We start from the raw sequence: 27,617 nt of genomic DNA on the forward strand, positions 1-27,617 counted from the left end.
TGTCATGAACACATTGGTTGCTTCTACCCTTCAGGTTTTTGTGGATAAAATTGCTGTGATATTGGTGTTTGAATTTCCATTTTCAGTTGATTTAAATGCATGCTCAGAAGTGGGATTGCTGGGTCAGATAGTAATTCTATATTTGACTTTGTAAGAATCGACCATACCATTTTGCACAGTGGGTCCATCTATTCTCCTCAGCAATGTTCAATATTTCCAAGATCAGTTTTTCTGGGTTTGTGTTGATTTGTATTATTATTAATATAGTTTTTTAAAAAGTCCTGGCTAGCTTTGAACTCTTCCTCCTAAGTACTAGGTTTAGAGGCACTGTGCCACCATGTCCCACACTATTCTGTTTTTTTGAGACAGGGTGTCTTATGTCTCAGTCTGGCTCTGAACTCATGATATAGCCAAGGATGTTCTTGAACTCATTGTCCTGCCTCCACCTTCAGAGCACTCAGTTACAAGCATGCGCCACTATGACCAGTTCATTTAGTGTTGAGAATTGAACCCTGGGCTTCATGCATGTTCTACCAACTGAACTACATTCCCAACCCTGTAATAATAATAATAGTAATAACTGTGCTGGATAGTTTTATGTCAACTTGATACAAGCTAAAGTCATTTGAGAGGAGAGAACCTTAATTAAGAAAATACTTCAAAACCTGGCAGTATTGATGCATACCAACACTTGGAAGGCAGAGGCAGGTGGATCTACTGTGAGTTTGAGGCCAGTCTGGTCTACAGAGTGAGTTCCAGGACAGCCAGGGCTACACAGAGAAACCCTGACTTGAAAAAACAAACAAGCAATCAAAAAAAGAGACCAGCATCATTGAGGTAAAATCTTCTGGGAAGAGTTGCCTCGGGGTCAACCCACAGAAACTGTGTTCCAGAGGTGGTCGAGGCTGTACCTCAAGCTGGCAGCTCAACTTGGTAGTATAAGAGTCTCTCAGGTAGCCGGGTGGTGGTGGTGGTGGCGGCGGCGGCGGCGGCGGCGGCGGCGGCGGCGGCGGCGGCGCACCGCCTTTAATCCCAGCACTCGGGAGGCAGAGCCAGGCGGATCTCTGTGAGTTCGAGGCCAGCCTGGACTACCAAGTGAGTTCCAGGAAAGGTACAAAGCTACACAGAGAAACCCTGTCTCGAAAAAACCAAAAAAAAAAAAAAAGAGTCTCTCAGGTAGTGCTGTTTTTGAAGGCATGAAGGGGTCAATGAGGAGCAGCTGAGGCTTGGCACTGTGAGAGGCCAGGAGAGCATTGGTGAAGGTGCAGCTTCCATGGCAGTTGAAGTTCCAGAATTGAAGGGGTCATGCAGAGAAGCTGAGGCTTGGCCCCATGAAGAGAGCCCACCAGTGAAAATGCAGCCCAGTTTGCAGCAAGAGACACCAGCATTTGGAGATGCCAGTACCATGGGATGACCCCTGAGGACAGCAGCAGTGGTGGAGTGGAGCCTGACTGAACCTAGAAGACAAGCTGTGTGTGCTGCAGAGGGTGGAGCTGAATAAGTGGCCCAAGCCCTTTGGAGGAGTTCAGAAGATCATGAGTGAGTTCCAGATAATTGGACATTGAGTTATGTAACTGTTAGAGTTTGGTTTTGCTTTGTTCAGATAGTGACTGTGTCCTGGTTCTTCTCTCTTGAAGAAAGTAACTTAATTTTTATTTTTTATTATTTATTTTTTTTTTTAATTTTGATTTTTATAAGAGCCCATAACCGAAAGACTTTGGACTTTTAGAAGAAATTTTGAGCCAGGCAATAGTGGTGAATTCCTTTAAACCCAGCACTCAGGAGGCAGAGGCAGGCAGATCTCTGGTCTACAGAGCAAGTTCCAGGACAGCCAGGTCTACACAGAGAAACCCTGTCTTGAAACAAGAAAGAAAGAAAGAAAGAAAGAAAGAAAGAAAGAAAGAAAGAAAGAAAGAAAGAAAGAAAGAAAGAAAGAAAGACAGAAAGAAAGAAAGAAGAAAGAAAGAAAGAAAGAAAGAAAGAAAGAAAGAAAGAAAGAAAGAAAGAAAGAAAGAAAGAGAAAGAAAGGAAGAAAGAAAGAAAGAAAGAAAGAAAGAAAGAAAGAGAAAGAAAGAAAGAAAGAAAAAGAAAGGAAGGAAGGAAGGAAGGAAGGAAGGAAGAAAGAAAGAGAAAGAAAGGAAGAAAGAAAGAAAGAAAGAAAGAAAGAAAGAAAGAAAGAAAGAAAGAAAGAAAGAAAGAAGGAAGGAAGGAAGGAAGGAAGAAAAGAAAAGAAAAGAAAGAAAGAAGAAAAAGGAAAAGAAAAGAAACCTTAACTAAGACAATGAGCTCCTGACTCCAGGTTCCTGCCCTGTTTGAGTTCCTGTCCTGACTTCCTTCAAGGATAAGCAGTGATATGGAAATGTAAGACAAATAAAGCCTTTCCTCCCCAGTTTGTTTATGGTGATGATGTTTTATCACAGCAACAGGAATCCTAACTAAGACAATAACTATTATTATTATTATTATTAACTGAGCTATATCCCCAGTCCTGCTGTTATTGTTACTGTTATGTGTGAATGATGTGTTTCTATAGAGGCTGTGGTGGTTTGAATGAGAATGGCCACATAGGCTCACCATCAGTTGGTGGAACTGTTTGGGAAGGATTAAGAGGTGTGACCTTGTTAGAGGAAGTGTGTCACTGGGGGAGGGTCTTTAGGTTTCAAAAGTCCATGCCTTTCCCAGTGTCTCATTCTCTGCCTCCTACTTGTGGATCAGGATGTGAGCTCTCGGCTGTTCCTGATGCCATCCCATTGCTCCACCATCATGGACTTTAAACCTCTGAAACTGTAAGCCCAATTAAACACCTCCTTCAGTAAGTTGCCTTGGTCATGATCTCTTATCATGGCAATAGAGAAATAAAACAGAAGTCAAAGGACAACTTTGTTGATGTATAAATCTAACTAATCTTATCAATAAAAACCAAGAGTCAGATATCAGGGTAAAAACCTGAAAGATCAGAGAAGCAGGGGAGCAGCCACAGTGACTTCCTACCTTTCAGGTTTCTTCAACCAAAAGGGCCAAGATCCTGTTTTAGCCCAGCCTTACCACTTCTTGTCCCCCTCTCTACGGTCCTCCAAACCTGTATGGTTAACTAGTGGCTAGCTCCACCCCATGACCCCAAGCAGAGGAACACAAACAAAATATCATACATTTTCCCCCTTTTTGTCTAAATAAAAAGCAAAGATTTTAACTAACATAGAAAAACTATATACAATATATATAATAACTATAAACAAAGATATACAGGCAATAATTACATTAACAATGTCTAGTCCATTAACATTTAACAAATTCAGAGAAAATATTCCATTATCTATCCTATCTTGGTGAGTCCAAAATGTACCTAATTCACTTATTATCCTAACTTGAATTACCAACCCAAAAGTATCTTTTTATGTCTCTCAACACCTCTTTTGTGAGTTTCTTTTCTGAATTTGTTAACAAGGACAACTGTAACTATCTAGTCTTCAGCTCCATCAGAGACCTGAGAAGGATATATTACCTGAGTAAACAGAAATTATAAAGCAAACAACTTCTAAAACTAAGAAGTGACAGAAACAGCTGGCTGCCTGGACAGTCACCCAAGGATCCTCTGTAACATTGGGGCATCCATCTTCAGTCTGCAGACCTAGTGTATCTGACAGAATTTTTTTTCTTTTTTCTTTTAATATTTATTTATTTGTTTGTTTGTTTATTTATTTATTTATTTATTTGAGACAGGGTTTCTCTGTGTAGCTTTGGAGCCTGTCCTGGAACTTGCTCTGTAGACCAGGTTGGCCTCAAACTCACAGAGATCCACCTGGCTCTGCCTCCCCAGTGCTGGGATTAAAGGCATGCGACACCACCACCCAGCTCTGACAGGATTTTTGAAGGACTGCCCTGCCTTGTCTTGGCAAAGTTCAGCAGTCACTTTCTTTTGTGTCCTGCTTGTTAAATTTGAACAGCATACTGTCAACAGGTGAGGCAATGGCAGTTTCTTGATGAGTGGCTAACTTTTGCTACAAAGAAAGTAAACTCCATATGGAATTTCTGTGATGCCCATCATCTTCTCTGTAGTAGGTTGGTGCTGCCAGGAGCAGACATGTCTCATGTCATAAAAAAAAACAAAAACAACTTGTGTTATTACAACATCTTAAATGCCATATTTTGTAGATCTCTGAAGTGTTTGAAGACCACCTGTCTATCTAAAATATATCTCTGTTTGACCTTGAAAACATACCTGACTACAAGTTTGATTGTAATAGGTGACTAGTTACTGACTTGCATTTCTTTATTATCCTAAATAGTTTGTAATAATAACTTTCAAGGACTAGAAATTTACATTACATTGTTAAATGAGCTGTATAGGTACAATACCTTGAACAAGAGTAGAAACATATGTATAGTATGTTCTAACCAAAATAACCTTAAATTTGTATCTATATAAAAAAAATCTTAAACAAGAGTAGAAACATATATAGTACAACAAAAATAACCTTAAAAATGTATCAATATATAAAACTCCATATCAATGTAAAATAGTTAAGGCTAGTAGATGCTTTTTTGTTTAAAAGTAGATTCAATAATCTACCCTTTTATCCTATTTCTCTATCCCCCCTTTTTTTCCTAACCATTATCAATAACCTGTAGCCAACCCCACTAAACAATGACAGATATCCATAACCCACTGAACGACCAAATAACACCTACCCCACCTCTTGGAAATATGGGTGTTGTATTCTTAAAATTACTTCCTGCTGTCTGGGGGTGATGGCATCTTGGGGGGGGGCCTGAAAAAAATTGGGATAATTGTCAAGTCCTGGAAGAGCTAGCTGTATCATTTGTTGTCCAGTCTCTGTGTAATGGGAAGGTGCAGGGCTTGTCTCAAGTCCTGGCTGGAGTAGTCTGTGAGCCTAGACCATCTCAGCTAGCCACCTTGAAATTGTTCTGAGAATTCTGGAGTCCAAAGCCGATCTTTTTGTGGCATTTGTCAACTTGGTGTTACCATAGTCCCGGTGGAATCATTATTGTGGAGCCCTATCCTCCTTTTGGAGACTTCAAATATTGCTGTTAGACATGGTTATGGTTTATTGCAGAAAACAAACATTTTAAATGTCACATGCAGCAGATCTCAAGGAGGTTATAGGATCAAAATTTGTTATATACATCTAGAGTATAAAAACTTAATTCCTAGTTACTTAACAGAGACTCAAACTGGGAATCATGTACAGGAAGCTAGATGAAACCTATTTCTAGAATCAGTTAATACTCTATATGACCATCAATATCATCACAAAAAGTTTAAAATATATACATACATATTAATTTTATAAAATTTGAGATAATATTTATACCTTAAGAAAAGTGTTAGTCAAAATAAAACCAAGGGATTATGAGATTAGTAGCAATAGAATAGTTCCTTAATTTTGGTTTTTCTTGTGTCCCATATCAGGTAGCTCTTCTGACATGAGACAGATTTTAGATTTTCCTTTTAATAAGAATGCTTGGGTTTAGAGAGGGAGAGAGCCATGTTCCAACTCCAAAGCCAGCTTTAATTTTTAATTGAACTGCAACTTCAAGAAGACCATTTGCATTATGTGTCTACAGAAAACAGCAGGAACAAATATTTGGGAAGATTATGAAATTTTATCCTGTTGGAAATGTGATATACCAATAGGCCAATTTACTCTTTTTCTTGGGACATTCTCTCTGGATCTCTGCTGATCTGTACCTTTTCGGGTTGAATTTTTTTGTAAACCTATTTTATATCCTAGGTAATTAATAGAATCTCTTCTTTGCATTATTTCAGGAGTGATTTGTAACTCCCAACAAGGAAAAATTTTCTTCTTCAAACATTTTCTCTAAAGTATATTCATTTGAAACAGCTAGTAAGATATCATCCATATAATGGTAAATTATAGATTGTGGAAGCTGTACACGAATTTTTTCCAATGATTATCATACAAAACATTGGCACAGAGTGGGTCTGTTTAACATCCCTTATGGGAGAACCTTCCATTGATATCTCTTAACAGCCTGGGAATTATAAGTAGTCACTGTGAAGGCAATTTTTACTCTATCCTTTTCTTGTAAAGGTATAGTGAAGACATAGTCTTTTAAATCAATAACTATAATAGACCATCCTTTATTTCATTTATTTTTTGAGACAGGGTTTCTCTGTGTAGTTTTGGTGCTTGTCCTGGATCTCTGTAGACCAGGCTGGCCCGAACTCACAGAGATCTGCCTGGCTCTGCTTCCTGAGTGCTGGGATTAAAGGCATGTGCCACCACCACCCGGCTAGACCATTCTTTAGGTACTAGAGAAGGCAGGGGACTTCCAGACTGTAAAGAGCCCATTGTCTGAATCCTCTTATTAACAGCTCTTAGATCTGTTACCATTCTCCATTTTCCAGATTTCCTTTTTTTTTTTTGTTTTTTGTTTTTTGTTTTTGTTTTTGTTTTTCGAGACAGGGTTTCTCTGTAGTTTTGCGCCTTTCCTGGAACTCACTTTGTAGACCAGGCTGGCCTCGAACTCACAGAGATCCGCCTGCCTCTGCCTCCCAAGTGCTGGGATTAAAGGCATGGGCCACCACCGCCCGGCCCAGATTTCCTTTTAATAACAAATACAGGAGAATTCTAAGAACCAGTCAATACTTCAATATGTTGAGCACGTAGCTGCTCCTGGACCAGCTGTTCTAATTTTTCTGATGTCAAAGGCCATTGTTCCACCCAGACAGGTTTGTCAGTTAACCATTTTAAAGGTAGGGCTGTTGGTACCTTTGAAAGATCAGCAGGTGTTGTGCCCTGTTTCTGTACAACCGGAATGGCCAACGACTGTTCTTTATAATACCTTTTAATATTTTTCCCAGAAACATAGGTTAGTTTATGGTTTGTTTCTGAGATTGGAGGAATGTTAATCTGGGTATTCCATTGCTGTAACTAATCATGTTCCATAAATTCATTGCTATGTTAGCCACATATGGCTTTAATTTTCCTCTCTGTCCTTCTGGTCCTATACATTTGACCCATCTCACACTTTGTTTTACCTGAGATAAAGTTCCAATCACTAAAAGTTGAACATTTGTCCCCTGAAGAGGCCAATTTGGATGTCAAGATTCTGGTGCAATTATTGTTACATCTGTCCCTGTGTCTACAAAACTTTCAATTACAATGTCATTTATTTGTATTTTTAGCTTTGGCCTTTGATAATTTATAGAAGTTTGCCAAAATATTTGCTTTATGGTTTTTCCTGAAATTTTTGTTTTATTTTCTAAAGCTATTCTATCATCCAGAGCAGTGTGGTTTTTTACAATAGGCATTAGGTCCTTTAATTTTTCTGGGGAGGAGTTTCTCCCATGGTGACAGGGAATGACTGAACCAAGTTTGTCATGAGGGCCTATAAGAGTCCCCCCCCCCCCCCAAAGTGTTTACTAATGGCAAATGGTTATGCTGTCTGTCCCTTGTTGATCTGCATTCATTTTGGTCATATGTCAGCCTTTGCCACACTTCTGCATACTCCAGAAGGCAGGGACCTTCTGTTTGAATTATTCCTAGAAAAAACATCATTTCTAGGAATGTCCTGCCTACAATCCTATTTTAGGTGACCTTGTTTACCACAATTAAAATACCTGACATTCTGATTTTTCTTCAAGCCTCTGGAAATTACCTCTCCTATCCAAGTATCATCATGGTTATGAGATTCAATATTGACTGTAATCTCAGATGCATTCCTCTGTGGGTGTTGATCTCCCTTTAAAGGCCTGATGACTCTTTTGCATTGTGAATTAGCATTTTCAAAAACCAAAAATTCAAGTATTATTTGTTTAGCTTCTGAATCTGGTATCATTCTATTTACAGCTGAAGTCAATCTTTGTAAAAAAAGGTTTCTTTTGGGACCTGTATAATTTTAGTAAATGACTCAGTTATCTTTCCGACTTCTTCAATTCTGTCCCAAGCATTCAAAGCTGCTGAGTGGCATAGAGCCAGGGTGTGGTCATCATATAGAGACTGTCTTTGACATCAGCATAAATGCCCTCTCCAAGAAGTTGGTGTTGGGAGATTTCAATACACCTAGTCCTACTTCATTGTTCCATGGTCCTAGCCTCATCTTTCCACCAGGTTCTCCACTGAAATTGAGGAAAAGGTCCAAAACTGCTGTAACTAAGTCTTTCCAGTCTTGTGGTACAATTCTGTTATTAGTTGACCATGAATTTAACATCTGCCTCAAAAAAAGTGAAAGCATAGAATATGAGACTATCATTTCCTTAAATCTCCTCAAATTGAACATTTCCATGGGAATCCAGTCAGCTTTTACAAAGCCTTTGGGATGCCTGTCATTTGGTAGTTATTCCTGTAAGGAGACTGGATAAATTAAGGTTGGTTGCTGGGCGGTAGTGGCTCACGCCTTTAATCCCAGCACTTGGGAGGCAGAGCCAGGTGGATCTCTGTGAGTCTGAGGCCAGCCTGGTCTACAGAGTGAGATCCAGGACAGGCACCAAAACTACATGGAGAAACACTGTCTTGAAAAATTAAGGTTGATTGTTCAATAACCTTGGGCTGTTCCTCTATTATTTTATAATGTAATGGTGAGGTTGGTACTCCCTTAAATTCCTCTGTCTTTGAATATTTCTACTATCTGATTTAGTGCATTTTTCTAAGGCCTGTAACTTATCTTGCAAAACGGCAATTTTTTCTCTGGCAACTTTTTCATATCAACCAACGTTTTAAGGCATAAAACAAGAATTACCAAAATGATAATTAACATTATGATTATCCCAGTTAAGTTGATTATCCCTTCATTTAATTGTTCCATTTTTAAACCATGCATTGTATAATCATACAGAGACCTAACTCCCTTCATCATAATAGTGTTTTCCATCTTTTTTTCTTTTGGATTTTTCGAGACAGGGTTTCTCTGTGTAGTCCTAGCTGTCCTGGAACTCACTCTGTAGACCAGGCTGGCCTTGAACTCAGAGATCTGCCTGCCTCTGCCTCCCGAGTGCTGGGATTAAAGGTGTGTGCACCACGACTGCCCAGCGTGTTTCCCATTTTTTACATGGGGAAAAAAAACTCTCTCCTTTTTTTTTAAAAACTAATTTCCCCCCTTTAAGAATTCCCAATTCTCTCACCAAATCTGCAGACAATGACATTGAAGTGTGAGGTTGACTGCAGCTGCAGTGCACAGCCTGGCTGAGGACAGCTGCCACTGATCTCCTGTCAGCAGCCTGAGGAGGGGGCCAGGGAAAGCCCACAACCCACGAGGAAAGGAGCCAAAGTCTGAAAGGCAGACATTGGTGGGGGTGGGGCTGGGGGGGACCCACACTTGTGAAAGCAGCATGTGAGATCTGCGAGAAGTGAGAGCACAGAGCTGCCTGAAGGCAGAACTGGTCAGTGGTGAGGGGCGGACTCTGGCGGCATTTCGAGCCCAGGTGCCTGTGAAGTTTGGGGCTTGTGGAGATCGCTTTAGAGAGGCTGCAACAGGAAAATCCCAGACTTGCTTAGAGGACTTCGGGAAGAAAGGGAAAACCTAGCTGGAGGTTCAGTGACTCCACTTAGTACATTTCCCACTTGCAGCTCCAGCCACTCCTAAGTGGCTATTTACTGAATTCATGCCCCAAAAGTTGGACACCAGATGATGCATAAATCTAATTAATCTTATCAATAAAAAGCAGGAGTTAGATATCAGGGCAAAAACCTAAAAGATCAGAGAAGCGGGGAGCAGCCACAGTCTCTTCCTACCTCTTAGGTTCCTCCACCCAAAAGGGCCAAGATCATGTCTCTGCCCTGCCTTACCACTTCTGTTCCTCTCTCTACAGTCCTCCAAACCTCTGTGGTTAACTAGTGGCTAGCTCCACCCTCTGACTCCAAGCAAGCTTTATTTGTCAGAACACAAACAAAATATCACACAACTCTTTGTGGAGTTGTTTCTCTCCTCCTACCTTTATTTGTGTGCGAAGGATTGAACTCAGGCTGCCAGAATTACATGACATGCACCTTCTTAACTGCTGAACTATCTGGAAGACTGCCTATTGTTGTTGTTGCTATTTAAAAAATTTTTTTTGTTTTTTTGATACAGGGTTTCTCTGTGTAGGCCTGGCTGTCCTGGAACTCTCTATGTAGACCAGGCTAGCCTCAAACTCACAGAGATCCACTTATCTCTGCTTCCCAAATGCTGGCATTAAAGGTGTGCACCACTACCACCTAGCTATTATTATTATTATTATTATTATTATTATTATTATTTCTGTTTTTTTGAGACAGGGTTTCTCTGTGTAGTTTTGGTGCCTTTCCTGGATCTCATTCTGTAGACCAGGCTGGCTTCAAACTCAAAGAGATCCACCTGGCTCTGCCTCCCAAGTGCTGGGATTAAAGGCCTGTGCCACCACCGCCCAGCTATTATTATTATTATTATTATTATTATTATTAACAAGATCTTACTATGTAACCCTGGCTGGCCTGGAACTCACAGAAATCTGCCTGCCTCTGCCTCTCACATACAGGGACTAAGGACACAAGCCATCATGGCCAGTTGGTAGTATTAATACTTTTTTTTGAGACAGGGTCTCTCTATGTAGTAGCTGTAGTCCTTGAAATTTATTATGTAGAGCAGGCTAGCCTCAAACTCATGGAGATCCACCCATCTTTGCCTCCCAAGAACTGAAATTATTGCCCCACCAAGCCTGGTTGGTATTATTCTTTAATGTGAGGTATTAAATAGTTTTTTTTTTTTAGTTTTCATGATTAAAAAAATATACTAGTGTATATTAATTATACAAAATGATGAGTTTCATTATGACTTTAAGATGTCTTACTTATAGGCAAAGATTCAGGTTTTTAACAGATTTAGTTCTATAATTTCATTTGCACATAGATCATACCAGGGGACCATCTGGGATCCAGTTGAAGCACAAGCAGCTTCAGATAATAAAAATCCCTTATGATGCTGGGCAGTGGTGGCTCACGCCTTTAATCCCAGCACTAGGAAGGCAGAGGCAGGTGAATCTCTGTGAGTTCAAGGCCCACCAGGGCTACACAGAGAAGCCCTGTCTTGAAAAACAAATGAACAAATTTCCTGTGAGGGGTAGGAGAGATGATTCAATGGTTAAGAGCCCTGGCTGCTCTTCCAGAGGACCCAAGTTTGAATCCCAGCCCCCACATGGTGTTTCACAACCATTTGTAACTCCAGTTCCAGGGTCTCTGATGTCCTTTTCTGGCCTCCTCTAGCACCAGGCACACCGAGACATACATGCAGTCATGTAGTGGTTTGAATAAGAATAGCCCCCAATGGGCTCATGTGTTTGAATGCCTGGTCCCCAGTTGGTGGAACTATTTGGGAAGGATGAGGAGGTGTGGCCTTGTTGGAGGATGTGTTTCACTAGGGGTGGGCTTTGAGGTTTCAAAAGCCCATGCCAGGTCCAGTGTCTCCTGTTGTTGTTTGTTTTTGCTCTTTTGGGGGGCCCACCACCCAGCTTCCAAATAAATCACACACAAGGCTTATTCTTAATTATAAATACCCGGCCTTAGCTTGGCTTGTTTCTTGCCAGTTTTCCTTAACTTTAAATTATCCGTCTACTTTTGCTTTGGGGATTTTCCCATTCTCTTACTTCTGTAAATCTTACTCTTACTCCATGGCTTGCTGTGTAGCTGGGCGGCTGGCCCCTGGGTGCTCCTCTCCTCCTCTTATTCCTAGATCTCTCCTCTCAAATTTCTCCTTCTATTCTCTCTGCCTGCCAGCTCAGCCTATCCTTTCTCCTGCCTCACTATTGGCTGTTCAGTTCTTTATTAGACCATCAGATGTTTTAGACAGGCACAGTAACAGCTTCACAGAGTTAAACAAATGAAACATAAACAAAAGTAGCACACCTTAAGATAATATCCTACAACAGTCCCCCTCTCTACCTGAGGATCAGAACATAGGTCTCAGCTACTTCTTCAGCTCCATGCCTGACTGCATGCTACCACATTCCTCACTATAAGGATCATGGACTAACCCTCCAAGACTGTAAACAAGTCCCTAATTCAATGCTTTATAAGTTGCCTTGGTCATGGTGTTTTTTCATAGCTATAGAATAGTAACTAAGACAAGGCAAAATGCCCGTATACAGAATTTTTTAAATATTCCCTATGAGATTCCATTTTCTGCTTTCTTCTCCTCCGCAGTGCTGGAGATGGAAACCACACCTTTGTGTGTACTAGGCAAGCATTCCATCACTCAGCTACAATACTTAGCCTCTTCTTAATTTCATTCACATGTGTGTGTGCATGTATGCACTAGAGTGTGCATGTGTGTGCACACTTGCACATGTGGGCATATGTTTGCATAGGTATGCAGGTGCATGTGGGTGCACACACATATTGAGGACAGAGGTCAACCTTGAATGCCATTCTTCAGGAACTGTCCACCTTTTTTGGAGACACAGTCTCATTAGCTTAGGGCTTGCCAAGTACTAGGGTTTCAAAACACCTTGCGCCACAGATTTTTATTGTTTTAACTTTTTATTCTATCTATCTATCTATCTATCTATCTATCTATCTATCTATCTATCCATCTATCTATCATCTATTTAGTGTGTGTGTGTGTGTGTGTGTGTGTGTGTGTGTGTGTGTGTGTGTGTACCACAGCATGTGTGTGGAGGTCAGAAAATAATTTATGGGAGTAGGTTCTCTTCTTCCACCACAGAGGCATTGGGATTGAACTCAGGTCATCAGACTTGGCAGCAAGCACCTTTCCCCACTGAGCCATCTCTCTGACCACACCACAACTTTTTTATATGGGTTCTGAACCAAACACAGGTCCATGTATTTATACAGAAAGTGCTTCACTCAATGAGCTGACCTCCCAGCTCCATTAACTTCATTTTGATAACCCACTTTATCAAATATTTCTTATATTGAGGTGAAGAGACCTGTTTTAAGTTTTACCTTTTTTTTTCATATGAGCTGAATTTTATATGTGTTCATTTCTTGCATTTGAGATACTCTTTGATGGCATCCTTGGACTGAGAGTCTCTACCATAGTCCTTAGCCACTACACAACTGCAACCACCCCCCTTGGGGAGGGGGTTGCCCTCTTTGTTGGTTTTGCAGGCGCCTGCCCATTCCCCTAGTTTCTTGCTCTCATCAGCTTGAATTAGTTTGATGTGGTGCTCAGCACAAAGGGCCTCCGCCAACTTAACATACATAGGTTCACCACAGTTGGATTGCAAGCACACAAAGATGGGCTTGGTGTGTGGCTAAGGCTTTGGCAGCATTGAGACATACTGGCCATTGTAGATGGAGGCTGCTTTTCTCTGCAAGGCAATTTGAAAACCCATTGCAGCTCCAGCTGCCATGCCTTGCTCGGCCACAGCTGTAGGCTCCTAGTGAAGCCCAGTCTTGGGCACACTTAAGCCTCTGCCTATGTGTACGACTCGCCATAGGGGAAAAGTATGTTTTATTTGATGTTCTGATGAGCTAGAGATAAGTGGTCCAGGTTCTTAATTTAGGCTGGGGTGTGTTTGCAATTCTCTGTCATTAATAAATATTTTAAAGAAGAGTTGTTTTGCAAGGTGGTGGTGGCACACACTTTTAATCCCAGCACTTGGGAGGCAGAGGTAGGTAGATTTCTGAGTTTGAGGCCAGCCTGATCTACAGAGCGAGTTCCAGGACATCCAGGGCTACACAGAGAAACCCTGTCTTACAAAAACAACAAAAACAAACCAAAAAAGAAGAGTGTTTGTTTAAATTTATTTTAAAATTTTTACTATTTTATGTGTTGTGGGTATTTTGCCTGCATGTATGTCTATGGACAAGTGTGCCTGGTGCCTGTGGAGGCCAGAGTCGAGCTTCAGATCCCCTGGAACTGGAGTTACAGTTGTTAGCTGCCATATGGATGCTGGGAACTGAACCATGATCCTCTACAGAACAGGAGCAAAAATAGCAAGTGCTCTTGACCTCGGAGCCATCTCTCTAGCCCCATTCATAAATCTTGTACTTGATAAGCTGGTGTAAATTCAGTGTCCTAGATACTTCAAAAACTTTTTGCTGGGCTGGAGAGAGAGCTCAGTAGTTAAGAACATGTATTACTCTTGCAGAGGACCCCAGTTCAACTCCCAGAACCCACTTTGAGGGTCTAACAATCACTTGTAACTCTAGTTCCATGGAATCCAGTGCCCTCTTCTGGACTCCACAGCACCTGTACTCAAGTGCATTTACCCACACACTTACACATAATTAAAAAAAAATCTTTAAAAAATATTTTAGTCTTTCTTTCCTTTTGCTTACTTCCATTTTAAGCAAGTCCCTGATTTTTAGTGTTTTTTTTAAAAGCTTACTTATGTGTATGGGTGTTTTGTCTGCATGTCTGTCTGTGCACCACCTATGTTCTTGATGCCCTCAGAGTCCAGAAGAGGGCAGGGAGCCCTGGAACTGGAGTTACAAATGGTTGTGAACCACTATGTGGGTACTGGGCATAGAACCTGAGTGGTATAGAAAAGTAGCCAGTGCTCTTAACCACTGAGCCATCCATCTATTCCCCTTAGCGGGCTTGTGTGTGTGTATGTATATGTTCATGTGGATAAGGAGCAGGTGTGTGTGGGTACGTGTGGAGAACCCACATTAACCTTAGGTGTCATTCCTCAGGAGCCATCCATCTTGTTATTGTTGTTGTTTTTAAGATTTTATTTATTTTTATGGGTATGGGTGTTTTGCCTGAATGTATTTCTGTACACCATGAAGAGGCCAGGAGAGGGCGTAAGATCTGCTGAAACTGATTTATAGACGATTGTCAGCCACCATGTGGGTGCTGTATGGGAAACAGACCCAGGTCCTCTGGAAGAGCAGCCAGTGCTCTTTATCACTGAGCCATCTCTCCAGTCAGTCACCCATCTTGTTTCTTGAGACAGAGTCTCTCGTTGGCCTGGAGCTCACTATGCAGGCTAGGCTAGCTTGGCTGACCAGCAAACCTCAAGGGTCCACCTATCTCTGCCTTCCCAGAAGGCATTGGGATTGCTGTCATGTGCTACAATGTCTGGCTTTATATGTAGGTGAATCAAGCTCAAGTCTCTATGCTTGTTAGGCAAGCAGTTGACCGACAGAGCTCCTTTAATCAGCCCTTGGCTTAATCACAAATACCACAAAAAAAGAAAAAAACAAAAGAATCCTTGTCCTTACATCTCCCTCCTCTCTCTTGTCCTTGTCCTTACATCTCCCACCCTTGTTGGCTATAGTATTTCTTGGCCCCTCTCACGTTCTTCTTTTGCAGATCTGGGAATGGAACCCAGAACCTTGTATGTACAAGGCAGGCTGTCTACAAGCGTGCAAAACCCTAAGATCCTGTCATTCTTTCTAATTGATTTCCAGCTCCTTCACTTGTGCTTTGCAGTCCTGTCTTCTGTTGTCGGCAAGGCCAGCGTTTTTGATGTTTCTGAAATGACTTTTACTTCTGAAAAGCCCGTCTACTCCATTTGTTTTATGTATGGACTGTGGTGGCTTTGCTTTGGTCTTTGATCTGTTTTAAAATGTGCCAAGCCTTTTGAGTTTTCTCTTGTTCATGATTAGCATACGTTTCATGTTATTTCTTTCTCGCTCCTCTTCTGTGTCTCTCGTCTGACATTTATTTCTCTTGTTTCTTGCCTCCTTCTTTTCTCACTCTGTAGTGTTTATTCTTTCTTTTTTAACCATAACTGCTCTTTTTGTATTTCTGTGTATGTGTGCGAGCCTGTATGAGTATATATGTACTATGTATGTGCAGAAGACCACAGAGGCCAAAAGAGGGTGTGTGAGCCCCAGGAACTGGGGTTACAGGTTGTGAGCCACCAAGTGGGTGCTGAGAACCAAACCCAGGTCCTCCACGAGAGCAGCAAGTGCTCTCATCTGCTAAGGCATCTCTACAGTCCCACCATAACTCCTACAGATGAAATAGTTATAGACTCATAGAAAGTTGTAAAAGTATGTCTTAGTAAGGGTTTTATTGCTGTAAAGAGACACCATGACCATGGAAACTCTTATAAAGGAAAAGATTTAATTGGGGCTGGCTTGCAGTTTCAGAGGTTTAGTCCATTATTATCATGGTGGGAAGCATGGTGGCACGCAGGCAGACATGGTGCTGGAGAAGGAGCTTAGAGAACTACCTCCAAATTGTCGGGCAGCAGGAAGTGAAGACTGAGACACAGTTCTTCCAACAAGGCCACACTCACTCCAGCAAGGCCACACCTGCTAATAGTGCCATTGCCACTCCCTGTAGAGGGAAGTTTTCCTGTGTCCTGCAGCTGCTTGGTCCCAAGTAAACACACAGAGGCTTATATTAATTACAAACTGTTTTGGCCTATTGCTCAGGCTTATAGCTAACTAGCTCTTATGCTTAAATTAACCCATAATTCTTGTCTGTGTTTAGCCACGTGGCTTGGTTCCTTTTCTCAGTCCAGCGTTCTCATCTTTCTTCCTCTGTGTCTGGCTGGAGACCCTGTCTCTGCCTTTCCTCCTCCCAGAATTCTCCTAGTCTGGTCACCCTACCAATACTTCCTGCCTGGCTATTGGCCAATCAGCATTTTATTAAACCAATAGGAGTGACATATCTTTACAGTGTACAAAAGCATTATCCCACAGCAACTCCCTGTGAGCTTATGGGGGTCATTTTCTTTCAAACCACCACAAAGTAGTACAGAGAGGTCTTGTATTCTTCACCTAGTTTCCCTAGCAGTAATGTCTTGCATAATATAATTCAGTATCAAAACCAGGGAACTGACATAAGTATACATCCACAGACCTTATTCTTATCATCCCTTAGTTCTCTGTGTACTCTCTCTCTCTCTCTCTGTGTGTGTGTGTGTGTGTATGAATAAGGTCTACTAGGACTCCTTTAGATGCATGCTAGGCAGATGCTCTGATGGGGCACACCTCCAGCTCTTCAGTCTAGGACTTTGTTCTGGCTGTCTTCTCTAAGTTCAGTGCTCTTCACTTTCTCTATTGGTTGGGGATTGGATGGAAAGAAATGATGGCTTGTCATGTGATACTTGCAATTCCAGTTTTTCACTGAGGATCTTAATGTAAAAACAAATTGAAGTAATAGTTGTCCTCAGGGAGTAGAGCTCCCTAGGAGAGTGTTGGACTATGATTGCCATCTTTTTCTTCTCTGCTTTTAGGACCACAGAGTTGTTTACTTTTAACAAGGTCCTTTTGCCGCTTGATCTTGCAGCTGGTTGAAGGATTTCCTGATTGTACTACTTCATTGTGACTTCTGGGACAAAGCCATGGGCCCACTCCCTAGTGTCTCTTCAGTCTTAGTATTGCTGAGCTTAATGTTGACTATTCTTACCTGGAGCTGCAAAACTTTCCCCTTTTTCAAGATGCTTCCATGACCCTGGAAGTTGTTTAGCCACTTTGAGCCCTAGTGTCTTCATGAACAGGGTTGGGTTTAAGGTCCCTCATGGGGGCTGCAAGGATAACGCCCATGTTAGCTCAATAAATATTAGATCCTGATATACTGTTACCTCCCCTTCCCCCCAGAACTTTCGCTTGTGACATCAGTAGATTCTCAGAATACGGTTTTCTTGGAATCAGGCTTCCAGCAGCTGTTGGCAGGGCGTGGGGAGTGAGGAGCAGCAGCTACTGCTTTGCCACTGAGGGAAGCTGTTTGTTTTTACTTTAGCGACTCATAGGGGAAGACTTCTTGTCCTCCCTATGAAAGGCAAACGGTCCATTTGTACCATTTGCCAACTTAGGAACCATGAAGAGATGTAAGAAGTCTCCTAGCTGTAGGATCCTGAAGATGGAGGAGGTGAGGCAGGTCACGGGCTCTGGGAGGGAATTCCTGAGCAGAAGATTTAAAGGAGCACGAATAGAGGAAGAAAGAAGCAGGTGTGGCAGAGGCCTCAGATGAATGGTGGCACCCTGTACCTCTCAGATTCACAGCTTGGCACAAAGAAGGGAAGCACCAGAGAGGCTCAGGACTGAGTTATGATCCCTGTTCTGTAGTCTTCTGAAGTCGTGTTCTTACCCATTCTTTCTGGAACAGAGAGAAGAAATGAGGCAGGGCAGTGAAGGAGGGTAAGAGGCAGTGAAGGAGGGTAAGAGGGTTAGCTATGGACTCTGGAGGCAGGCTGCTCAGGTTTAGATGCCCACCACCTACCAGTCATGGGACCTTAGGCACATAACTGGGTCTGTGGTACTGTTTTGATCTTCTGTAAAGAGCGATAATGTTAGCATCTACATGAATTTACTGCTGAAGAATAATGGCCTGATGATAGTAAATTATACTCAGTAAGCATTAATATTCCTAATAAAGCACTTTAAAATTATTTCTTTTATTTTTGAGGTTATGTTATAATTCTGTCATTTCTCTCCCTGTAATTCTAGTCCCAGTGAAATCCTACATCATCTCCTGGCTTCTGTGGGCACCAGGCACACACATGGTACACAGGCACACATTCAGACAAAACACCCATGCACATAAAATAGATAGATAGATAGATAGATAGATAGATAGATAGATAGATAGATAGATAATTTTGAAGTATGTGTGTATAACCTGTGTGTGGTGTCATAGACCTTTAATCTCTACATTTGGGAGATAGAGGCAGGTGGATCTCTGTAAGTTTGAGGTCAGCCTGATCTACATAGCAAGTTCTAGGACAATTGGGGCTACACAGTGAGACCATTCTTAAAAAAAATAATATGTATCAGTGTGGATGCATATGTGTGGATGTATGTGTAGAGGTCAGAGGTCAATTTAAGGTGTTGTTCCTGAAGCATCATCTACCTTTGTGTGTGTGTGTGTGTGTGTGTGTGTGTGTGTGTGTGTGTGTGTGTGTGTGAGTGACATGGTCCCTCACTGGCCTGGAGCGTGCCAAGTTGGCTGGCCACTGAGGCCCAGGATCTGCCTATCTACACCTCCTCTGAGTTGGTATCACCAGCAGGTGCCATCACACCCAGCTTTTTGATGTGGGCTCTGGAGACTGATCCTCATGCTTGTGTGGCAGGTACTTTACCGACTGAACAGCCTCCCTTTATAGTTTGTTATCATGGACTCAAAGGCTCAAGAAATGCCTCTTGAATTTTTCTTCCAAGATTTAGAATCTAAAACATCCTCCATTCCTTATTTTTCTCAGGAGATTGACTTTGGGAAGACCTGGATGAGTGCTTGGCTTTTAGATTGTTCCACATTTTGGATGCCCCCTATCCTACACATTTGCTTGGCTAGTCGATGTCTGTCCTGACTCCCAAATTCAGTTAGGGATGGATGTAGTTGAAGTTTTCCTGTGTCCCACCTGGCCCATGGTCAGGACAAATCTCTCTCACCCACCTGTCTTGAAACCATTTGGACCCAAGTAAACACACAGAGGCTTATATTAATTAAACTGTATGGCCTAATGGCTCAGGATTCTTGCTAGCTAGATCTTACATCTTAAATTAACCCATTTCTGTAAATCTATACCTTGCCACGTGGTTCGTGGCTTACTGGTATCTTTATATCTTACTTCTCATGGCAGCAGCATCTGGCAGTGTCTCCTGACTCAACCTTCCACTTCCCAGAATTCTCCTCTCTGCTTATACTATACTTCCTGCCTGGCTACTGGCCAATCAGCGTTTTATTTATCAGTCAATCAGAGCAACACATTCACAGCATACAGAAAGACATCCCCAGCAGATGGATGGCCTGTTTGTCCTCAGTCCAATTTCATATCCCCTGGGAAATGACAGATGGCTCATCTTAGATTAGATATTAGCTTTCAATTGGTTTTTTTCCTTCTTCAAGATTTATTTATTATGAATACAGTGCTTTGCCTGCAGGCCAGAAGAGGGCACCAGGTCTCATTATGGATGGCTGTGAGCTGCCGTGTGGTGGTTGCTGGGAACTGAACTCAGGACTTCTGCAAGAGCAGCCAGTGCTTTTAACCTCTGAGCCCTCTCTCCAACCCCAGCTTTCTATTGTTGATGTAACACACCACCACAATTTAATTTTTAAATTACATTTATTTATGTATGTGTGTATTTATTTATTTGTGTGTATATGCTCCTGTGTGTGCATGCCATGTTGCCCATGTGGAGTTCAGAGGACATTTTGTGTGAGTCGGTTCTCTCCTTTCATCCTGTAGGTTTGGGTGTCAAATTCAAGTCTTTGAGTTTGTCATCAATTGCCCTTAGCCACTGATCCAGGCATCATGCTGGCCCCAAATCACTACAATTTAATGACTTAAAATAATGCAACTGTATTAGCCTTTGATATAGTAGAGGTCATCTTGGGCTAAAATCATGGCATCAGAAGTTGGAAATATGGTTCAGTAGTGGAGTCTTTACCTAGCAGATGCAAGGCCCAAAATTTAATCAGCAAACAAACAGGCAAATAGTGCCCTAATAAATAAACAAAAGAGAATCAGTGTTGGCAGGCCTGCTTCCTTTGCAAGACTCCAGAGAATCCAACCCAGAGGTCTTGGATACCTTTACATCTAGGGCCACACAATTTTCTTCACTTACAACATTTTTCTCAGTGTTCAAAACTAGAGGTATTGGACCCTATTGACCATTTTCCCTTCAGATTCCTCTGATTCCACAGTTTTGTATAGCTTACCCATGCCCCAGCACACACACACACACACACACACACACACACACACACACACACACAGTTACTTGTATTCTTTATTTTCTCCACAAAAATAAAAACAATTAGTGCACTGTGAGTGTTTAACAATTGGCTCCTGGTGAGGAGGATGCCCTGAGTGTCTACCCCTACCCTGGGTCAGTTACTTTAAAGCTACCAACAAAATTTCAACTGGTTTTCAAACTTCCTGAGAGAGTGGGTAGAGCTCATGTCTAGCATACTCAAGGCCCTAGGCTTAATCCCCAGCACCCCAGCACTCCCCAACCTCCAAAGCTAAACTTCTGACTGTATAACCACTGTTCCAACACATCACTGCCTTTCATCCCATTCAATTCTGCCCTCTTTGGAGCTGCCCAGCCCGAGGGCAGATGACTTTCATTGACCTGGTTCACTGTTTCCACAGGGGCTGTACCAGCTCACCATGGACATCATCGTAATGATTCGAGTATGTAAGATGTTCCGCCAAGGCCTCAGGGGATTCCGGGAGTATCAGATCACTGAACCTGTTCAAAGGAAGCAGCCTATCTTCTCCTTTTGGGATGTAAGTAGCCCAGCTAAACCGGGCTGCTGGGATTTGATGCGTATAGCACAAAGCCATCTGTGGGAGAAGACAGGGGAAAACAGATGTGTGAAATCCAACCACTGCCTCTCTTCATCCCAGCCTGGCACTGGAGAGACGACATCACTGAGCAAGTGGGCCGCCCAAGTCTGAACCCTGAATTAGACAGCCTTTCGTGGCCTTGTGGTAGGCAGTGCTGGCTAGGGCAGCCTGCTGGAGCAGGACAGTAGCAGGACCCACTGCCCTGAGTTTAGGGCAGAACAGAGAGTACGGAGAAAGGGAGGCCCCTGTCCAGATTTTCCTTCCAAGTCTGTGGCTCCTCCTCCTTGTGGAAGTAGAAGCCAGTAGTGTTCTGCTCACACACATCCCTCAGGTGAAATGGGACTCCAGGGGTGAGGGAGGCATGGTATGCTTTCCAACTGTAATCACGGGGCTAGAGAGATGGCTCAGCGGTTAAGAGCACTGACTGCTCTTCCAGAGGAACTGCCAGCACCCACATAGCAACTCACAACTGTCTGTAATTCCTGTTGCAGGGGACCCAACACCCTCACACAGACATACATGCAGGCAAAGCACCAATTCACATTAAAAAAATAAAAAAGTTCTGACAGTAATCACAAGAGCCTGATGGAATTAGGGGGCCACAACAGAACCAGGATTTTCCTGAGTGTTTTGAGGTGTGTACCCTCTCTTTACCAAAGGAAGGGGGCATTTTTGGGATCCTGTTTGCCATGCTGACCCCATTTTCATGATAAAGAAGGTCCCAGCTTAAAATACCTTATAATAGTAAACCATGAGCTCTTTTTGTCTAAGAAGTAGTGGTTGGTTGGCCACTGTCTTATGTTTGTATTGCTGTGAGAAGATACAATGACCAAAGCAACTTACAGAAGAATTTGTTTGGGGCTTTCAGTTTCAGAGGGTTAGAGTTCATGGCCATCATGGCAGGGAACATGGCAGCAGGAAGGCAGGCATGGTGCTGGAGCAGTAGCTGAGAGCTCATATTTGATCCCCAAGTAGGACATAGAATCAGAGCACTGGAAATCGCAGGGGTCCTTTTGAAACTTTAAATTCCACCCCCCAATGACACACCTCCTCCAACAAGGCCACACCTCCTAATCCTTCCCAAACAGTTCCACCAACTGAGGACCAAGTATTCAAACATATGGGTCTATGGGAGCTGTTCTCATTACAGCCACCTCAGTCACCATTCTGACAGTCTGTCCCATTCCCCTAAAGGTGTCTCCATTGGTGCTTAGTGTGTCTCCACCCCACTCCAGGTTCAGTATTTCTCCAGTTCAGTATGTAGACCAGCCATGCCCATTTTCCTCTTGGGCCATGAGTAATTAGACCCAAACCTCTGCCTTCTGCATCTAATGTCTTATTCCAAGAAATTTCCCCAAATGATTTCTGAAAGATGGAGGATGGGAGAGGGACAGTGGGGGATAGGAAGGTGGACTTCCACCTTTTTTTTTTTTGAGACAATAATCTAATTAGTAAGTTAAGCTATAGTAGGAGTTGGAGCCTATAGGCTGGCTGGAGAAACAGGGCACATCCTCCTAAAGACATTCCAATGGATTTATCCTCTGGCTGTGCTGGTCAAACTTAATAGGTCTTCAGTCCTGTCACCAGCCATGAGATAAGGGAGAGATAGGATCACACTGTAACCTGTGGAACTCAACTTCGTTTTCAAGAAGGACATTCTACTTCTCAGGGTGGCAACAGGAAAGAGTAGGGCTGACATGTGGGTGACAGGGAACAGAAGACTGAGTGAGGGATGAAGTCAGGAGAGTGTGATATCAGACCTCACCACAGTGCCTAGTCAGAGTGACCTCCAGTAGAGAAGAAACCTTCAACGGCACCAGAGGAACCGCATGGCTGTTGACTGAAGAGCTGGACTGGAATACAGGGCCAGGTGGGGAGAGCCAGGGGCCAGTTTTCCATGGAGTATGTGAATCTGTATTTCTGAGCTCCCCTCTCTTCCTTTGTGGGCTTCCCTGAGGAGTACCACTTGAGCTGAGAAATGAGTTTATTTAGGCTTCTAGAAGCATGATGGGCGGGGCTGGGGGGGTAGTACATAGGAGCACAGGTCACCTCTAAACAGCCACATTGTTGAAAAGCTTCACCCCAGCATGGATGACAACTCCCTCAAAGCTGGACAGGTGGAGCCCCCCTTGAGTTACCCTCCAAATCTCTATGCTCTAGCACCCTGGAGAGCGTGTGCGGCTGGAACAGAATGCTTTTAGCTGGTGTTAAGTACAGGCCGGGAGCTGAAATCTCAGGTGAGGGTCTAATGCCTTCCCCCCACCACCATGAGGGACACCACAGGCAACCCAAAGGTCTCTGGGGAGCAGTCCCAGCTGCTCTCATGGAGGTGGAAATGGCTGACATGCTTGGAGGACAGCATTTCACAGCAGGCAAGAGATCCAAGGGGCTCCAGGGAACCATGTGAGGCGATCTCTGGAGAGTGGGTTCCTTGGTTTGGCCACTTTTCTTCTGTGTTGCCTCTTCCTATGTGTTCTCTTCCCTTTTGCACCCTTCCTTCATCTGTCAGGAGACTGGGTTGGTTAGTTCACCCCTGAGATCTCTTGTCCTCTTCCTGGCCATGCTCTGGCTTAGCCTCTTCCCTCCTCCCCTCCTCCCCTCCTCCCCTCCTCCCCTCCTCCCCTCCTCCCCTCCTCCCCTCCTCCCCTCCTCTCTCTCTCTCTCTCTCTCTCTCTCTCTCTCTCTCTCTCTCTTTCTTTCTCTCTTTCTTTTTCGAGACAGGGTTTCTTTGTGTTTCTTTCCTTGGCCCTGGATCTCCCTCTGTAGATCCACCTGCCTCTGCCTCCCAAGCGCTAGGATTAAAGGCATGTGCCGCCACCCGCCTGGCTGGCCATTTACTTTCTGTGTGGCCGGCTCTTAGGCAAATTCTTCCAGTCTGGGACTTGATAAAAGCAGTTTTGTCCTATTGACTAAATGGAGTGTTAGAAGGAGGAAGTACCGTGTTTAAGTTCCTGGAGAAACTTAACAAAGCTTGATTTCACTTGGCCCCTCCTTTTCTCCTTCCCCCTACTCTGTGCTGTTCAGTCTGTTCCTGTCTTTCCCCTCTTCCTTTTCTCCCTTAATCTTGTTTTTCCCAGTTGCCATTTCCTCCTCTCTACCCTGTCCCTCACTCCACCTTCACAATACCTTGTTGATGCTGCCTGCCATAGGGCTGAGTAGGGAGTTTGGGGGCAGAGATAACAAAAGGAGGTTTCCCATGGCTGCAATGGCCCAGGTAGACAAAGGGTTTCCAAAGCAGAACTCCAAGGGCGGTTTTACTAATTCTCTGTTCTCTGCCTCCTTTCTTTCAGAAAAGGAAGCAATGCCGGATCACGTTTGATACCATGGACTTTGCTGCAGAGGAGGTGTGTGGGGCGCGGACTTTTCCCTGTGTGGGGGTCGGGGTGGGTCTGGAGGTGTGTGGGGCGCGGACTTTTCCCTGTGTGGGGGTCGGGGTGGGTCTGGAGGTGTGTGGGGCGCGGACTTTTCCCTGTGCGGGGGTCGGGGTGGGTCTGCTCTTCTGTCTGTTTCAGGGTGGAAGAAGCCCTACACAAAACTGGTTTTAGTTCAGGTCTGCCAGCACTCGTGGCACTTGGAAGTAGCCATTCCATTTCTGGTCATAGCGATCCTGTCTCCTGGCCCTAGCCCACCAACTGTTACCACTGTTTAGCTGGAGGAGGGTCAATCTGGGGGAGTTTCTGGGTTTGGACTCATGGGAAATCAGCAGAAAGCAAAACTGAGGGCATGATAGTCCCGGGCAGAGGAGAATAAAACCAGGTGGTGGGAAGAATGGCCTGTTGGTGAACTCTGGTTTGGCCCTGAGCTCTCTGAGGGATGCTGACATACATGTCCCTCCTTGTGTTAGATGTCCTTCAAGCGGTAGTCCCACTCTGACAAGAGAAGGTCTTAATATCTGTGTGGGTCTTTGGGCTGTGTGATGTGGTCTCTGGGTTCAAGCATCATTATTCCCTTCCTTTTTTTTTTTTTTTGAGACAGAATTTCTCTGTATAGCCCTGGCTGTCCTGGAACTCACTTTCTAGACCAGGCTGGCCTCGAACTCACAGAGATTTGCCTACCTCTGTCTCCCAAGTGCTGGGATTAAAGGCATGCATCACCATGCCTGACATCTTCCTCTCTTCTAACCTCCAAATCCTGGATATTAAATAAAAATTTAATATCCAGTTTTAAATGTAAAGGAACCTGTCTGATTGTAGGAACCAGTCACATTCTCACTGGCTCAGACCTGACTTGACCTAGGTCTATAGTAGCCATTTGGGCTAGTCTCTGAGGAAAGAGGGGGAACAGAACTTTTTAACTGGTACTAGTGCTACCTGTGCCCATCCCATGCTCCACCCCCACCCTTTGGAGGTGTGGGTCCTGGTACTTGGCCCTCCTGGACAGTCTAATTTCTCATGCCCCCTCATTGGTGAAACATAGTAAGGAAGTCTTCTAAATTCTGTGTTCCTTCAGTTTTTCAGATGAGTCGATGTCTGATGCTAGGCGTGGAAGGGTTACCAAAATTTTGCCCCGATTCATTCAGGGCAAACCAGGGACCTCTCTAGACACCACAGAATTCTAGAACTGAGGGGCATTCTGTGCAAGAAAAGGAAGTCAAGAAAAGGAAGAGGGCTTCGGAAGGAATATCCTCAGTGGCTGCCATGGCCGATAGCTAGTGAGTCAGGTCTCATTGGTCCCTACACAGAAGACCGTGTTAGCCGAGACAAGGACAACTCTCCCCGAGTTACGTGTTCGTGCTGGGGACCACGAGGTCCTGGAGCAAGGATAACCACATACTCTGCCTTGGAAGGTAGCAGATCTATTGATTTTCTGAGTTTCTTCACCAAATGGGAACAATTCTTGGGCTGGATGAAGATGCAGTGAGCTGGGTATGTAGATGCTCACTCTGATGCTTGGCACACAGCCCTCAGTCCATGTTAACCACTACTGTGTGTGGAACAGGCACCATACAAGCAAGAATATGGAGAGTTGCTAGCTAGAATCCTCTGGCTGTGTCTCCCCAGGGTCACCTCCCTCCAAGGGCCATTCACATCACACAGAAGCAGCCATCCTGGAGGACAGATCAGGAGATCCAAGCCCTCTGCAATGTTCTACAGGTTCTAGATTGCTACCGCAACTATGCAGAAACCCTGCAGCTGCTCCTGGCCAAGGTCATGCGCTTTGAAAGGTCAGTGAGAGCCACACAGCCCCTGGCTCCTGGACTAGGGCGGGACTAGGCAGGAGGACCCCAGATGGAAAAGACATGGCAGGTCACCTGAGTGCTTGTTGGTGAGGGCAGCAGCCTAGCTTAGTCACTTTCTGAGAGTCCTCCAATTACAGTCATGGAATCTGAAATGATCTAACAGGGGTTCTGAACTGAGCTAGTCCAACTTACACACTTTTCAGATGCAGAAATGAGGGTCAGAGAGGGAGAACACTCATCCTAGTTACTGTGTCTTAGTCCATTTTCTGTGACTAGTAATGTACAGTTGGGCTAGTTATACACGAAAGAGACTTTTGGATTATAGTCTGGGTCAAGGGCAAGGACCCACATCTGGTGATGACCTTCTTCCTGGCAGAGCCCCAAGCATCATATGGTGAAAGTCAGGAAGCCTATATAATATCCTTTGGTTTTTCTTCTTAAGAAGCTACCAGGAGCTGGGTGGTGGTGGCGCACGCCTTTAATCCAAGCACTCGGGAGGCAGAGCCAGGCGGATCTCTGTGAGTTCGAGGCCAGCCTGGTCTCCAAAGCGAGTTCCAGGAAAGGTGCAAAGCTACACAGAGAAACCCTGTCTCGAAAAACCAAAAAAAAAAAAAAAGGGGGGGGGGACTGGGGATTTAGCTCAGGGGTAGAGCACTTGCCTAGCAAGCACAAGGCCCTGGGCCCTCAGCTCTGAAAAAAAAAAAAAAAAAAAAAGCTACCAGCATTTGATTGTGAGGGTTCATGCTGCTGATTTAGTTCAGTCTTTTTTTCCCTTAGCCCTGGAGGTTAAACACAAAGTCATATGCATGCTAAGAATATGCTCTTCCACTAAACTATACCATCGGCCCAGTTTTATCTAATCCTAATGACTTCCTGAGGGCCTGGGATTAAGTTTCTACTCTTAATACCTTACAATGGACCACAATCTCCAGCTAGAGTTTCCAAGGGACAAATTATATTCAAATCAAGCACACACACACACACACACACACACACACACACACACACACACCCAAACACGGTAAATAAATGAATAAATGTAATGAAAACATAAGATGAAGAATGACCAAAGCAGGTGGTGGTGACACAAACCTTTGATCCCAGCACTCCAGAGGCAGAGGCAGGTAGATTTCTGTGAGTTCGAGGTCAGCCTGATCTACAGAGTGAGTTCTAGGAGAGCCACGGTTGTTACACAGAGAAACCCTGTCTCAAAAAACCAAACCAAACAGACAAACAAACAAAAACGAATGACCAAGGGCGACACCCTCTGGCCTCCACACG

The 27,617-nt window shown here is 43.7% G+C and overlaps 1 protein-coding gene across 2 annotated transcripts in view; it reads left to right on the plus strand.

The window, feature by feature from the left end:
• Cnbd2 (cyclic nucleotide binding domain containing 2) overlaps window positions 1-27,617 on the plus strand; it is a 65,745-nt gene that overhangs the window by 154 nt on the left and 37,974 nt on the right. For both annotated transcript variants that reach the window (XM_052725549.1, XM_052725548.1), the window contains exons 2-4: window positions 20,960-21,097; window positions 24,448-24,501; window positions 26,158-26,321. In XM_052725549.1, coding sequence (XP_052581509.1) covers window positions 20,960-21,097; window positions 24,448-24,501; window positions 26,158-26,321 — 356 coding nt within the window. The remainder of the gene's footprint in view (window positions 1-20,959; window positions 21,098-24,447; window positions 24,502-26,157; window positions 26,322-27,617) is intronic.

This window comes from Peromyscus californicus, unplaced genomic scaffold, assembly GCF_007827085.1.
Source record: "Peromyscus californicus insignis strain IS unplaced genomic scaffold, ASM782708v3 Scaffold_7__1_contigs__length_154581171, whole genome shotgun sequence".
NCBI lineage: Eukaryota > Metazoa > Chordata > Mammalia > Rodentia > Cricetidae > Peromyscus > Peromyscus californicus.